At 56.6% G+C, this 16,773-nt stretch overlaps 1 protein-coding gene across 2 annotated transcripts in view; it reads left to right on the forward strand.

The window, feature by feature from the left end:
- LOC116943329 (interleukin-6 receptor subunit beta-like) overlaps positions 1 to 16,773 on the forward strand; it is a 45,631-nt gene that overhangs the window by 15,802 nt on the left and 13,056 nt on the right. The window contains exons 2-10 of one of the 2 annotated variants that reach the window (XM_076065024.1): positions 882 to 972; positions 1,766 to 1,876; positions 2,134 to 2,240; positions 3,950 to 4,163; positions 8,989 to 9,112; positions 11,803 to 11,972; positions 12,667 to 12,821; positions 13,929 to 14,082; positions 14,408 to 14,490. In XM_076065024.1, coding sequence (XP_075921139.1) covers positions 1,801 to 1,876; positions 2,134 to 2,240; positions 3,950 to 4,163; positions 8,989 to 9,112; positions 11,803 to 11,972; positions 12,667 to 12,821; positions 13,929 to 14,082; positions 14,408 to 14,490 — 1,083 coding nt within the window. In that variant the 5' untranslated portion in view covers positions 882 to 972; positions 1,766 to 1,800. The remainder of the gene's footprint in view (positions 1 to 881; positions 973 to 1,765; positions 1,877 to 2,133; positions 2,241 to 3,949; positions 4,164 to 8,988; positions 9,113 to 11,802; positions 11,973 to 12,666; positions 12,822 to 13,928; positions 14,083 to 14,407; positions 14,491 to 16,773) is intronic. The other variant, XM_032956130.2, reaches the window with a different exon arrangement.

Consider the following 16,773-nt stretch of genomic DNA (forward strand, 5'->3'; position numbering starts at 1 on the left):
ACGGTTGGCTACGTACGGTGCGAGAGAAATTCAACATATACACACAGCACGGTTGGCTACGTACGGTGCCAGAGAAATTCAACATACACACACAGCACGGTTGGCTACGTACGGTGCCAGAGAAATTCAACATATACACACACAGCACGGTTGGCTATGTACGGTGCGAGAGAAATTCAACATACACACACACAGCACGGTTGGCTATGTACGGTGCCAGAGAAATTCAACATACACACACACAGCACGGTTGGCTACGTACGGTGCCAGAGAAATTCAACATATACACACACAGCACGGTTGGCTACGTATGGTGCCAGAGAAATTCAACATACACACACACAGCGCGGTTGGCTACGTACGGTGCCAGAGAAATTCAACATATACACACACAGCACGGTTGGCTACGTACGGTGCCAGAGAAATTCAACATATACACACAGCACGGTTGGCTACGTACGGTGCGAGAGAAATTCAACATATACACACAGCACGGTTGGCTACGTACGGTGCCAGAGAAATTCAACATATACACACACAGCACGGTTGGCTATGTACGGTGCCAGAGACATTCAACATATACACACACAGCACGGTTGGCTATGTATGGTGCAAACTCCAGTCATGCTTGCGGCAACAATGGCTTGTGGCTAGCCATCGAACAAGGACGGTCACGACATCGCTTTCAGGTGCGCTTCTGCGGCCGTCTGGAATGCTCTCTTCCGATACGAGCAAGCCACTGGGAGCTGTGATGCACTTTTAAATCATCGTCATCTACATTGACAAACTCATATCTTTCAAACTGCTTCTTGTTGCTGTTGTGTTTTGTTTGTTGTCCTTCCCCCGCACCTCCGATTGGCACGGTCGGATATGTCCGGTAGGAAAAAGAAGTTCAACGTACGCACCAATAGCAACCCCCGCCATTTGCCACTAAGTGACGGTGACATCACCACGGCTCCTGTGCCAGGCCAGGTGCACATGCTCACACAGAGGACGTACAGGGGCACAACACGAACAGGCGCAGAGAGGCTCACACGCTCGCTCACACTCGGGAGAACACAGCAAACTCCACACAGCAAGGCGCCCGAGTTGGGAATCCAACCCAGGCTCTTTTTGCTGCGAGCCACGAGCGTTTCCACTGCACCACCACCCACGTGTGTGTGTGTGTGGGGAGTGGTGGCGCAGCAGTTAGTGCCCCGCACTAGGAAGCCTGGTGACCGTAGATCTGTCCCCGCTTACGGACCACACCGGTGATGATTATCTGAGCCCGTCCTGGGCTTACCCTAGGTCGACTCGGCCTCAAATGAGTACCTGGCGCGGTGTGTAAACATCGCCACTGGGGAGACAAAGGTGGCCGGGCGTGGTTGCTGACCACCCACCTCATGCGCCACAGTGCCGGCCTTCATAGGCGCTGCTGCTACTCGCTAACAGCACTTGCCCCGACAGTCTGTTAGAGGCTACACGGGGGATCTTTGTCTTTGTCTCCTTCATAGGCGCTGCCGCTACTTGCTAACAGCACTTGCCCCTCCAGTCTGTTAGAGGCTACATGGGGGATCTTTGTCTTTGTCTCCTTCATAGGCGCTGCTGCTACTCGCTAAACACCACTTGCCCCGACAATCTGTCAGAGGCTACACGGGGGATCTTTGTCTTTGTCTCCTTCATAGGCGCTGCTGCTACTTGCTAACACCACTTGCCCCGACAGTCTGTGAGAGGCTACACACGGTGGGGGGGACCTTTGTCTTTGCCTTGTACTTGCGGTTCGCAGGTTTTGCCGAGCGCGCCGTTCCCGGCGGCGACGCGATGAGGCCGCCCCCCCCGGCGCTCCTCTTGGTGGCACCCCTCCTGCTGCTGCATTGGGCGCCCGCGGTGCGATCCGGTGAGCCCGGCCCACCCGCCCCCGCCACCCCCCCCCGGCTTCGGCCAAACCGTAGCCCTCGCTGACCGACCGACCGACTGACCGACTGACTGCCCGACTAACAGACTGACTGATCGACCAACCGACTAACAGACTGACTGATCAACCAACCGACTAACAGACTGACTGATCGACCGACCGACTGAGCGACTGACTGCCCGGCTAACTGACCGACTGACCGACTTGACAGGAGAGTGGTGTTTTCCCCCGGCCGGCAGGAGGGCGCCCGGAGGCCGAGTTGGAGCCGCAGGACGCCGTGGCGACCTTGGGGCTGCCGTTCACCTGGCGCTGCCGCCTGCCGCCTGGACAGCTGGGCGGCTTGGAGGTGCGGCGCAGCGCGCGATGGGGAAGGGGGGGAGAGACGCACACACACACGACACACACACACACACACGACATACACACGGACACACACACACACACGACACACACACACACACGACACACGACACACGCACACACACACGACACACACACGACACACGACACACACACGACATACACACGACACACACACACACACACATGACACACACACGACACACGACACACACGACACACACATGACGCACACACACACACGACACGCGAGACACGCCACACACACAACACACACAACACACACAACACACACAACACACACACGACACACACACACGCACGACACACGCACGACACACGCACGACACACGCACGCACGACACACGACACACACACACGACACACGACACACACGACACGCCACACACACAACACACACAACACACACAACACACACACGACACACACAACACACACACACACACGACACACGACACACACACACACACGACACACGACACACACATGACGCACACACACACATGACACACGACACGCGAGACATGACACACACACAACACACACAACACACACAACACACACACGACACACACGACACACACAACACACACAACACACACACGACACACGACACACACGACACACACATGACGCACACACACACACGACATACGACACGCGAGACACGACACACACACAACACACACAACACACACAACACACACACGACACACACAACACACACACGACACACGACACACACACATGCACGACACGACACACACACGACACACACACACGCACGACACGACACACACACGACACACACGCACGACACGACACACACACGACACACGCACGACACACGACACACACACACGATACACACACACACAACACACACGCACAACACACGACACACACACACACGACACACGCACGACACACGACACACACACACGATACACACACACACAACACACACACACGACACACGACACACGACACACACACGACACACGACACACACACGACACACACACACGACACACACACGACACACACACGCACAACACGCGCGCGACACACACACGACACACACACGCACGACACACGACACACACACACACGACACACACACACACGACACACACACGCACGACACACACGCGACACAGGCGAGACACGCATGACACACGCACGACACACACACACGACGCACACACGACACACACACGCACAACACGCGCGCGACACACACACGACACACACACGCACGACACACGACACACACACACACGACACACACACACACGACACACGACACACACACGCACGACACACACGCGACACAGGCGAGACACGCATGACACACGCACGACACACACACACGACGCACACACGACACACGCACGCGTCCATGTCAGTGGCAGCCTCACTCGCTCACGATGGCAGTGTACGGCGCGCGTGGACGAAGCCACTTCTAATCAAGGCGCGAGTTTATCAGTCTGTTTGGCGATTTTAAAGTGCACGCCCGCGGCTCCCGGTGGCTTTCAAATGACGGTGACGCCGATGGTAACAATGGCGACGGTGACGCCGACGGTGACGCCGACGGTGACGCCGACGGTGACGCCGACGGTGACGCCGACGGTGACGCCGCCGGTGACGCCGACGCCGCCGGTGACATTGCAGAGGGGCTGCACGGTGCACGACGTCGTCTGGAGGTTGGCTGGCGAGCGCCTGGGACCGCCGGAGGCGCGGCCGAGCGTCGAGGCGGCGGGCGAGACGGCCGTGGCGGCGCTGGCGGTGTCGCGCTACGCGCCCGCCGGCCTCTCCAAGCTCGTCTGCCTCCTCGACTGCACCTCGGGCGAGACGCTGCTCGCCGCGGCCGTCGTGTGCGGCGCAAGTGAGTCCCGCGTCAATGAGCGGCGGTCGTCGGCTTGGCAGCGGCGGTGCGGCGATTATCCGGCGGCTCTTAACGTTGCATCGGCGGTGCCCCCCCTCGTCGCCCCCCTCGTCGCCCCCCGCCCCACGCGTTCAACTATGATACAGTAACGCGTGTACTCGCGGGCAGCCCGTCCTCCCGTGAGGCGCGTTTGCTTTCGCTACGCCGGTTGGACGTGTCGCGCGACGGATGCGACGCGGGCGTGCGGGTTGCGCGTTGACGCGACGATCGGAGCGAACGGGACCGCTGCGTCGTGCGAGGGCGAGCGGGTGCTTTGTGCGCTCTGCCCCGCGAGGCGTTGGGATGCTGCTGGATGCCTCCTAGATGCTAGCCCTACACGCGCCTCATTATGCTGAGCAAATTTGTATTTTGCCGGTCAAGGTCCCTCGCTGAGCTGTCGAGCTCTTTTTTGAGAAGCGACCCTGGCCGCCACAAACAATGGCTCGACGAAGTGCCGGCTTAGCACCGTCGTCATCGCCACGTGGACATGCACAGCAGCAGCCAAATACTCTGCGACGCGCGACGTCGATTCTAAATGTGGAGGGAAAAGCCGGAGGGACCCGGAGAAAAAATCCACGCGGCCACGGGGAGAGAGAGCATAGAGCGGGACGCAGACTCCAAATCTACAGCAGCAGCAGCAGCAGGCGTCATCAGGGTCGGGATCGAACCCACGACCTCCTGTACACCAGGCGAGGTAGTCAACATCTCCTAGCCACCATGATGATGATGAGAGAGAGAGACTCGCAAACTCCAAATATGCAGCAGCAGGCGTCAGGGTCAGGGGTCGGGATGAAACCCACGACCTCCTGGATACAAGGCGAGGTAGTTAACGTCTCCTAGCCACCATGGTGACCCATCTGCTCACAGCGACGGCGTGTCGTTGGATAGCCGCGGGTTTAGCCGCGTGCGTCAATAAAATTATTAAATGAAATGAAAACGTGATAATCGGTTTTCCCCTTTTTTCTGGCAACAAAACAGCTGTCTTAAGATGTTAAAACACCAAACTGAAACCTTTTACAAGGAATCATGTTACTGCATTAACCACAATGCTTGTGGTCAGAATGCACACAAAAAAACATACTCTGATAATATGTGCATTGTCCTCTCATTACTCTGATAGTGCATTGTCTTTGAGCTGTGTACGCCTTTTGGCGTCCGCTGGTCTAACACCGTTTGAGACGAGGATTCAACAGAAAGCTGTCTCTGGTGTGGACCAATCAGTTTCAAGGACAATGCAGCATATATTATCAGTGTTTTTTTGTTTGCATTCTGACCACAAGCATTGTGGTTAATGCAGTAACATGATTCCTTGTAAAAAGGTTTCAGTTTGGTGTTTTAACATCTCAACACAGCTGTTTTGTCGCCAGAAAAAAGGGGAAAAACCTATTCTCATATTTTGGTACTGGCAAAAGGGAGGTCTCATGATGATGAAATGAAAACGTTTGCCGGATCCATGGCGCTGCGCCCTTGCTAACCGCTGCGCCGCCGCTCTTCCCCACGACTTATATATTTTTCCTTATTTATTTTTTTAAAAAGGGGGAGACACTCATAGGGGAAACGGGAAGCTGTCAAGAGCCACCCCAAGCCTTGGAAGTCGTGGGGGTGGTTAAGGGGAGTCAGTAGCGCTGGTGGGGGACGAGGAGGAGGGGAATTCTAACACTGAGAGGGCGGCATGTGGACAAGAGCTTCGTAGCTCATCGGATTTCTCTCGCAGTCTGGAGAAACAAAAAAAAAAGGGATTCTGCGAGTGCCGCGGAGCTTGAACTGCACTTTGAACTTCTTTTGCACCACCGTGAGTCTATGGGTCTCTGTGTGAGTCTATGGGTCTCTGTGCGAGTCTATGGGTCTCTGTGTGAGTCTATGGGTCTCTGTGTGAGTCTATGGGTCTCTGTGTGAGTCTATGGGTCTCTGTGTGAGTCTATGGGTCTCTGTGTGAGTCTATGGGTCTCTGTGTGAGTCTATGGGTCTCTGTGTGAGTCTGTGGGTCTCTGTGTGAGTCTATGGGTCTCTGTGTGAGTCTATGGGTCTCTGTGTGAGTCTATGGATCTCTGTGCGAGTCTCTGGGTCTCTGTGCGAGTCTATGGGTCTCTGTGCGAGTCTATGGGTCTCTGTGTGATTCTATGCGTCTCTGTGCGAGTCTATGGGTCTCTGTGCGAGTCTATGGGTCTCTGTGTGAGTCTATAGGTCTCTGTGTGAGTCTATGGGTCTCTGTGTGAGTCTATGGGTCTCTGTGCGAGTCTATGGGTCTCTGTGCGAGTCTATGGGTCTCTGTGCGAGTCTATGGGTCTCTGTGTGATTCTATGCGTCTCTGTGCGAGTCTATGGGTCTCTGTGCGAGTCTATGGGTCTCTGTGCGAGTCTATGGGTCTCTGTGCGAGTCTATGGGTCTCTGTGCGAGTCTATGGGTCTCTGTGTGAGTCTATGGGTCTCTGTGTGAGTCTATGGGTCTCTGTGTGAGTCTATGGGTCTCTGTGTGATTCTATGCGTCTCTGTGCGAGTCTATGGGTCTCTGTGCGAGTCTATGGGTCTCTGTGCGAGTCTACGGGTCTCTGTGCTAGTCTACGGGTCTCTGTGTGCTAGTCTATGGGTCTCTGTGTGCTAGTCTACGGATCTCTGTGTGAGTCTATGAATGTGTATGTGCGTTGAACTTCTTTTTCACCGTACGTAACCGCCCGCGCCAATCGGAGTCGCGGGGGTGAAAGAGAGACGCACGGATGTGTTGTTACATCGAGCTCCTTGCACGCCCCACGTAGCCATCGGCGCCCATCGGAGGTGCGGGCGACGAGCCAAGCGATTGGCCTTTACACCAGAGCCGCTCGCAGGCCTCATTTGAGGAGGGCCTTGTCTCACCACCGCCCGTTAGGCCGGAGGACACCGGCACAAAGAGGGCGGACGGAGTGTGTGGGGGGGGGCGGCCGCAATGCGAACATGAACAGCGTGAATATCTGCGACGAAATGAAGACGTCGGTCTGTCGAGAGAGAGGGAGCGCGGTGTGCGGGCGAGCTGAAGGGGAGAGCCCTCGTGGTCGTCGTGGCCGTCATTGTTGTCGCCGTCTTCACGAGCGTCGTCGTCATGATCGTCGTCGTCATGATCGTCGTCCTCATGGTCATCGTAACCGTGCTGCCGCCGTCGTCGTCGTCATGATCGTCGTCATGATCGTCGTCATGATCGTCGTCATGATTGTCGTCGTCATCGTAGCCGTGCTGCCGTCATCGTTGTCGTCGTTGTCGTCATCGTCATTATCATCGTCGTGGTCGTCATCATCGTCGTCGTCGTCGTCATCGTCGTTATCATCGTCGTGATCGTCGTCGTTGTCGTCATCGTCGTGGTCGTCGTCGTGGTCGTCGTCATCATCGTCGTGATCGTCGTCGTCGTCATCCTCGTCGTCGTTATCGTTATCATCGTCGTGGTCGTCGTCCTCGTCGTCGTGATCGTCGTCGTCGTCCTCGTCGTCGTCGTCGTGATCGTCGTGATCGTCGTGGTCGTCGTCGTGATCTTGGTTGTCGTCGTCATCGTCGTCACCGCCGCCGTCGCCACCGCTGTGTAACTTGGCGGGAGTGGGGTGGTAATCGCGGCACTGGTGACTCGCCGTCCCGGCTTCCTCTGCGGTCCGGTGACTCACCGCCGTTTTTCTTCAAACTAACAAAAAACAAGAAAATCAGAGGAGGCTCGGGGGGGTGGGGGTGGGGGGGGGTTGGGGTGTTGGGGGGAAGCGCTGTTTTACCAGACGTGTGGATTTCCTTCTTCTGTTTCCTCGCTTTATTTGTTGTTGTTGTTGTTATTGTTTGTTTGTTTTGCTTACACAGGGCGGAGTTTGCGTGTCTCTCTCTCTCTCCCTGTGGTGAGCTGTTAACCACCTCGCCCGGTGTACAGGAGGTCGTGGGATCGATCCCGACCCCTGACGACGTCTGTAAATTTGGAGTCTGCGTGTCTCTCTCTCTCTCTCTCTCATCATCATCATGGATAGGAGATGTTAACCACCTCGCCTGGTATACAGGAGGTCGTGGGTTCACCTCTGATCCTGACGCCTGCTGCTGTATATTTGGAGTTTGCGTGTCTCTCTCTCTCTCTGTCATCATCATCACGGTGGCTAGGAGATGTTGACTACCTCGCTTGGTGTACAGGAGGTCGTGGGTTCGATCCCGACCCCTGACGACGCCTGCTGCTGCTGCTGTATATTTGGAGTTTGATCGTGTGGATTTTTCTCCGGGTCCTCTGGATTTTCCCTCCTCCGCCATTGAGAATCAACGTCATGGATTTATATTATTTGGCTGCTGCGTTATTTTTTTTAAAATTTGATAAGCCACTTGGTTGAGCGAGTACCTGGAGAAAAATCCACGCGACCACCGGGAGAGAGAGAGAGAGAGCGACACGCAAACTCCAAATATACAGCAGGCATCAGGGTCGGGGTCGACCTGACGACCTCCTGCATACCAAGTGAGGTAGTTAACATCTCGCCACCGTGGGAGCGGTAGGAGAGTGCGTGGAGGGGAGTGAGATGGGAGGGAGAGGCAGGAGAGAGCGTGGAGTGGAGTGGAGTGAGATGAGAGGGAGAGGCAGCAGAGTGCGTGGAGGGGAGTGAGATGAGAGGGAGAGGCAGGAGAGAGTGTAGAGGGGAGTGGAGTGAGATGAGAGGGAGAGGCAGGAGAGAGCGTACAGGGGAGTGGAGTGAGATGAGAGGGGAGAGGCAGGAGAGTGCGTGGAGGCATGTGGAGTGATCCATACGTCATCCCACATACCCACAATCCCTTGCTGCTGCTGCCCCCCCCCCCTTCCCCTTTCTCAGGTCCTCCAGAGGTGCCCACGGGCGTGACGTACGTGATGGGGCCTGACCTGGATGGCGACCTGGTGTGCACCTGGGACTCCCTGCCGAAGAGCTGCCTCCCCACCAACTACACCATCAACGTCAGGTTGCCACCTCCCCACCAACTACACCATCAACGTCAGGTTGCCACCTCCCCACCAACTACACCATCAACGTCAGGTTGCCACCTCCCCACCAACTACACCATCAACGTCAGGTTGCCACCTCCCCACCAACTACACCATCAACGTCAGGTTGCCACCTCCCCACCAACTACACCATCAACGTCAGGTTGCCACCTCCCCACCAACTACACCATCAACGTCAGGTTGCCACCTCCCCACCAACTACACCATCAACGTCAGGTTGCCACCTCCCCACCAACTACACCATCAACGTCAGGTTGCCACCTCCCCACCAACTACACCATCAACTTCAGGTTGCCACCTCCCCACCAACTACACCATCAACGTCAGGTTGCCACCTCCCCACCAACTACACCATCAACATCAGGTTGCCACCTCCCCACCAACTACACCATCAACGTCAGGTTGCCACCTCCCCACCAACTACACCATCAACGTCAGGTTGCCACCTCCCCACCAACTACACCATCAACGTCAGGTTGCCACCTCCCCACCAACTACACCATCAACTTCAGGTTGCCACCTCCCCACCAACTACACCATCAACGTCAGGTTGCCACCTCCCCACCAACTACACCATCAACGTCAGGTTGCCACCTCCCCACCAACTACACCATCAACATCAGGTTGCCACCTCCCCACCAACTACACCATCAACATCAGGTTGCCACCTCCCCACCAACTACACCATCAACGTCAGGTTGCCACCTCCCCACCAACTACACCATCAACATCAGGTTGCCACCTCCCCACCAACTACACCATCAACGTCAGGTTGCCACCTCCCCACCAACTACACCATCAACGTCAGGTTGCCACCTCCCCACCAACTACACCATCAACGTCAAGTTGCCACCTCCCCACCAACTACACCATCAACGTCAGGTTGCCACCTCCCCACCAACTACACCATCAACGTCAGGTTGCCACCTCCCCACCAACTACACCATCAACGTCAGGTTGCCACCTCCCCACCAACTACACCATCAACTTCAGGTTGCCACCTCCCCACCAACTACACCATCAACGTCAGGTTGCCACCTCCCCACCAACTACACCATCAACATCAGGTTGCCACCTCCCCACCAACTACACCATCAACGTCAGGTTGCCACCTCCCCACCAACTACACCATCAACGTCAGGTTGCCACCTCCCCACCAACTACACCATCAACGTCAGGTTGCCACCTCCCCACCAACTACACCATCAATGTCAGGTTGCCATCTCCCCACCAACTACACCATCAACGTCAGGTTGCCACCTCCCCACCAACTACACCATCAACGTCAGGTTGCCACCTCCCCACCAACTACACCATCAACTTCAGGTTGCCACCTCCCCACCAACTACACCATCAACGTCAGTTTGCCACCTCCCCACCAACTACACCATCAACTTCAGGTTGCCACCTCCCCACCAACTACACCATCAACATCTGGTTGCCACCTCCCCACCAATTACACCATCAACTGCAGGTTGCCACCTCCCCACCAACTACACCATCAACGTCAGGTTGCCACCTCCCCACCAACTACACCATGAACGTCAGGTTGCCACCTCCCCACCAACTACACCATCAACTGCAGGTTGCCACCTCCCCACCAACTACACCATCAACTTCAGGTTGCCACCTCCCCACCAACTACACCATCAACTTCAGGTTGCCACCTCCCCACCAGCTACACCATCAACGTCTGGTTGCCACCTCCCCACCACCTACACCATCAACTTCAGGTTGCCACCTCCCCACCAACTACACCATCAACTTCAGGTTGGCACCTCCCCACCAACTGCACCATCAACGTCAGGTTGCCACCTCCCCACCAACTACACCACCACCATCAGGTTGCCACCTCCCCACCAACTGCACCACCATCGTCACCGGGCGGCACCTGCGTGTCACCGCAGCGGTATCAGCCGCGCAACTTCCCACCCAGTGAGATGTGCACCCGCCTATCAAGGGGTGGCGGCAGCACGGCTATGATGATGACGACGATCATAATTATGACGACGACAATGATAGCGACGACGATGATCATGACAATGATGACGATGGTAATGATGATGACGACGACGATCATGAGGACGACGACAATGGTGACGATGACGATCACAACTACGACGACCCGTTTGCGATCCGATCGTTCCCATCCCAACTTGCCTCCCTCTCCTCCCTCCCTCTCTTCCCTCCCTCTCCTCCCTCCCTCTGCTCCCTCTCCTCCCTCCCTCTGCTCCCTCCCTCCCAACCTCCCAACCTCCCTCCCCTCTCCTCCCTCTCCTCCCTCTCCTCCCTCCCTCTCCTCCCTCCCTCTGCTCCCTCCCTCGCCTCCCTCTGCTCCCTCCCTCCCTCCCATCTCCTCCCCTCTCCTCCCCTCCCTCCCCTCCCTCTGCTCCCTCCCTCCCTCCCAACCTCCCTCCCTCCCTCTCCTCCCTCCCTCTGCTCCCTCCCTCCCAACCTCCCTCCCTCCCCTCTCCTCCCTCCCTCTCCTCCCTCCCTCTCCTCCCTCCCTCTGCTCCCTCCCTCCCCTCTCTCCCTCCCTCCCCTCCCTCCCTCCCCTCTCCTCCCCTCCCTCCCCTCTCCTCCCCTCTCCTCCCCTCCCTCCCCCCTCCCCTGCCCTTTCTTCTCCTCCCCTCTCGGGTCACCGCAGCATGCCAGGCACCACCACGACGAGCGTGCATGCGTGCGGGACGGATGTCACGCGCTGCATCGTCCCGCGCGAAAACTTCAACATCTTCATGACCCAGACGTTCCGGCTGCTCGCCGACAGCAGTCTGGGCAGCGCGGATCACCTCGCTGAGTTCGACCCCACAAAGTTCCGTGAGTCGCCCCCACCGGCTCCCCCACCAGCACCACCACCACCACTACTGCCAGCACCACCATTACCACTGCTGCCAGCACCACTACCGCTACCGCCACCACTACTGCCAGCACCACCACAACCGCCACCACTACTGCCAGCACCACCAGCACTACCACTACCACGACTGCCAGCACCACCAGCACTACCACTACCACGACTGCCAGCACCACCACCACTACCACCACCACTACCACTACTGCCAGCACCACCACCACAACCGCCACTACTACTGCCAGCACCACCAGCACTACCACCACCATTACCACTACTGCCAGCACCACCACCACTACCACTACTGCCAGCACCACCACCACAACCGCCACCACTACTGCCAGCACCACCAGCACTACCACCACCACTACTGTCAGGACCACTATCACTACCACTACTGCCAGCACCACCACCACAACCGCCACCACTACTGCCAGCACCACCAGCACTACCACCACCACTACTGCCAGGACCACTATCACCACTACCACCACCACGACTGCCAGCACCACCAGAACCATCACCTATACCACCAGCACCACTATCACCACTACCACCACTCGCACCACCACCAGCACCACCACCTCCACCACCGTCGCCACCATTACCACCACCGTCGTTGTTGTTACGATCGTCGTTGTCGCTGCGATCGTTCCCCAGTGAAAACCGACCCCCCGACGTTGGACATGAACGACTTCCTGCTGAGCGACTACCCCCTGGTGCGCTGGAGCGCCCCGCGGGACATCGACCCGCTTGTCGTGAAGCTGCGCTACCACCTGCGCTACCGCCCGTCCGCACTGCCCCAGCAGCTGTGGGTACGCAACGGTGCAGGCACCCGCGCACCACCACCACCACCATCACCACCACTACACCACTACACCGCCACACCACCATCACACCACTACACTGCCACACCACCACACAACCACCACCATCACACCACTACACCGCTACACCGCCATCACCACCACCACCATCACACCACTACACCGCGACACCGCCATCACCACCACCACCACCATCACACCACTACACCGCCATCACCACCACCACCATCACACCACTACACTGCCACACCACCACATAACCACCACCATTACACCACTACACCGCCACACCACCATCACCACCACCATGACACCACTACACCGCCACACCACCATCACTACCACCACCATCACACCACTACACCGCCACACCGCCATCACCGCCACCACCATCACACCAATACACCGCTACACCACTACACCGCCATCACCACCACCATCGCACCACTACACCACCACACCACCATCACCATCACATCACTACATCACTACATCGCCACACCACCACACCGCCACATCACCACCACTACACCACCACATGCCACTCACCACCACACCACTACACCACCACACCGCCACACCACCATCACCACCACACCACCAACACACACCACCACACGACCACCACACACCACCACACCAGCACATGCCACTACACCACCACACCACTACAAAAGACAAAGATCCCCCGTATAGCCTTAACAGACTGGAGGGGCAAGTGCTGTTAGCGAGCACCTATGAAGGCCAGAATGGTACACGCGGGGGTGGGCGGCCAGCACCACGCCCGACCGCCTTTGTCTCCCCAGTGGCGATGCTTACTACACACAGCAGCAGGTACGGTGCTGGCCACCCACCCCCTCGTGTGCCACAGCGCCGGCCTTCATAGGTGATCGCTAACAGCACTTGCCCCAACAGTCTGTTAAAGGCTATCCGGGGGGGATCTTTGTCTTTGTCTTCGTGTGCGTGCACGTACGTGCGTGGGTGCGCTTGCGTATCCGCGTGCGTGTCTTCATGCGTGCTGGTGCGTGTGCGTGAACGTACGAGTGTGTGTGCGCGTGTGTGTGCGTGTGTGTGCGTGTGTGTGTGTGGGTGCAGACGGACGTCCCACAGAACCTGAGCGCCACCTCGTTCGCGCTGGACCAGCTGCTCCCCCACACCACGTACAGCGTGCAGCTGCGCTGCATCGGCGACCGTGGGCAGCTCTGGTGGAGCGACTGGGCCGAGGCGAATGCCACCACCGCGGAATTGGGTGAGCGACGGGAGGAAGGGGAGGGAGGGGAAAGTTAAAAGTAACCTGAGCGAGTTTTTTTGCGACGTGGCTTTTAAAGACGCCCCCTCGCTCTCTCCGTTTAATGCGCTAACAAGCGAGCTAACGTGCGAGTGAGCGAGTGCGTGAGCGAGTGACCCAACGGGTGAGCTAACGAGCGAGCGAGCGAGCGAGCTAACGAACGAGCGAGCGAGCGACTCTGAAGCAAGGCGCGTGCGTCCCCGAGCGCGGGGAATCGATTGCCGGACCCGCTGGTGAAACCGTGAACGCGCCGAGCGGTGAAGTGTGACCCTCCGTGTTGCCGCAGCTCCCTCCGCAGGCCCCGAGGTGTGGAGGGTCGTGACCCCGGCGGATTCCGAGGGTCAACGCAAGGTCTTCGTCTACTGGAAGGTGACCCACCGACCCTCCATGACCCCTGCCGGACAACGCGCAGCTCGGCAAGACGGGCGTGCGATAATAGCAGGGCAATAATAATGTGACAATGCTTGCAACAGTTGTACCCGTGGAAGACCACAGAGAGGCGGAGTCTAAACTAAACTAACTTTAAACCAGCGTGTACACGGCGGAGGAAAACTCAATTTAATTTAAGATATATATTTTTTGCTCTTACCAGGTAAGGCCCGCTGAGCTATACAGCTCTTTATTTTCCGAAGCGTTAAGCCACTTAACGCTCAACGTGAGTGGCTTACCAAGTGGACGCATAGAGACTCACAGTGAGCTCCAGACACTTGTATAGGATAGACGTGCATAGATACACACAGAGACACAGAGACACACAGAGACACACAGAGATACACAGAGACACAGATACACACAGATACACACAGATACACAAAGAGACACACAGAGACACACAGATACACACAGAGATACACAGACACACAGACACACAGAGACACAGAGACACACAGAGACACAGAGGCACACAGAGACACACAGAGACACACAGATACAACAACAACTGCCATTCGCCACTAAGTGGCGGTGACGTCACCACGACGCTTGTGCCAGGACATGTGCACCTTGAGGCCACATGGAGTGTCGAACGCCCGCTGGCAGGAGGTCACGGGGCAAACCCAGGTGCCACGGGTCGACTGACTGAGATGACTGGCTGATGCACCACCTGTGCCCCCTACTGTGCCAACCTGCTGTGCTTTAGCCACCCGGCGCTCCGCTCGTTGTTGTGAGCGTCGCTCCTCCGCCCTCCGTTGTTGTTGGAGGGCGACTACCTCCAACTGCCCAGTAGTGTCCTTCACGAGCCTCCTCCACAGAGGCCGATCTTGACACCGCTGGTACCAATCATCGGCAAGTCCACTCAGCTCCACGTCCTTCTGTACCACATCACTCCATCTCTTCTCTAGCCCGTGCCGCGCCCATTTAGCCCCCTCGATCCGGCCGAACAAAAGCTGTTTCGGCATGCGGTGGCTGGGCATGCAGGCTACATGACCCAGCCATCGCAGCCTTGCCCGCCGGAGGAGCTCACCGATGTGACCTTGCCCAGATCTTTCAAGGATTTGTGAGCTCCTCACACAATCCAGTCTGGTTAAACCCAGGATGGATCATAGGCAGGCCAGCCTAAATGTTTATAACCGGCGAAGATGTTCCATTAGGGGGGTCCACGTTTCGCAAGCGTAGAGAAGGGAGGGAATGAATAGAGACCCAGAGACACACAGAGACACACAGAGACACACAGAGACCCATAGACTAAACTGAAGCTAAACTATTTTATCTTACGTGGCTTGTTGTTTTCCTGCCTTGGGGCAAGGCCTTGGGGCAAGCAGCAAAACAACAACAGTCCCAGACCACACACCAAGACAACAACAACAGTCTCAGACCACACACCCAGACAACAACAACAGTCTCAGACCACACACCAAGACAACAACAACAGTCTCAGACCACACACCAACACAACAACAACAACAGTCTCACACCACACACCAACACAACAACAACAGTCTCAGACCACACACCAACACAACAACAACAGTCTCAGACCACACACCAAGACAACAACAACAACAACAGTCCCAGACCACACACCAAGACAACAACAACAACAGTCCCAGACCACACACCAAGACAACAACAACAACAGTCCCAGACCACACACCAAGACAACAACAACAACAACAGTCTCAGACCACACACCCAGACAACAGTCTCAGACCACACACCAAGACAACAACAACAACAACAGTCCCAGACCACACACCAAGACAACAACAACAACAACAGTCCCAGACCACACACCAACACAACAACAACAACAACAGTCTCACACCACACACCAACACAACAACAACAACAACAGTCTCACACCACACACCAACACAACAACAACAACAACAGTCTCAGACTACACACCAACACAACAACAACAGTCTCAGACTACACACCAAGACAACAACAACAACAACAACAGTCTCAGACTACACACCAAGACAACAACAACAACAACAGTCTCAGACCACACACCAACACAACAACAACAACAGTCTCAGACCACACACCAACACAACAACAACAACAGTCTCACACCACACACCAACACACCAACACAACAACAACAGTCCCAGACCACACACCAACACAACAACAACAACAGTCTCAGACCACACACCAACACAACAACAACAACAACAGTCCCAGACCTCCGTCTCTTGCCGACAG

Source organism: Petromyzon marinus, chromosome 1, assembly GCF_048934315.1.
Source record: "Petromyzon marinus isolate PM22_M1 ecotype Great Lakes invasive population chromosome 1, UKy_Petmar_22M1.pri1.0, whole genome shotgun sequence".
In the NCBI taxonomy this organism is placed as follows: domain Eukaryota; kingdom Metazoa; phylum Chordata; class Hyperoartia; order Petromyzontiformes; family Petromyzontidae; genus Petromyzon; species Petromyzon marinus.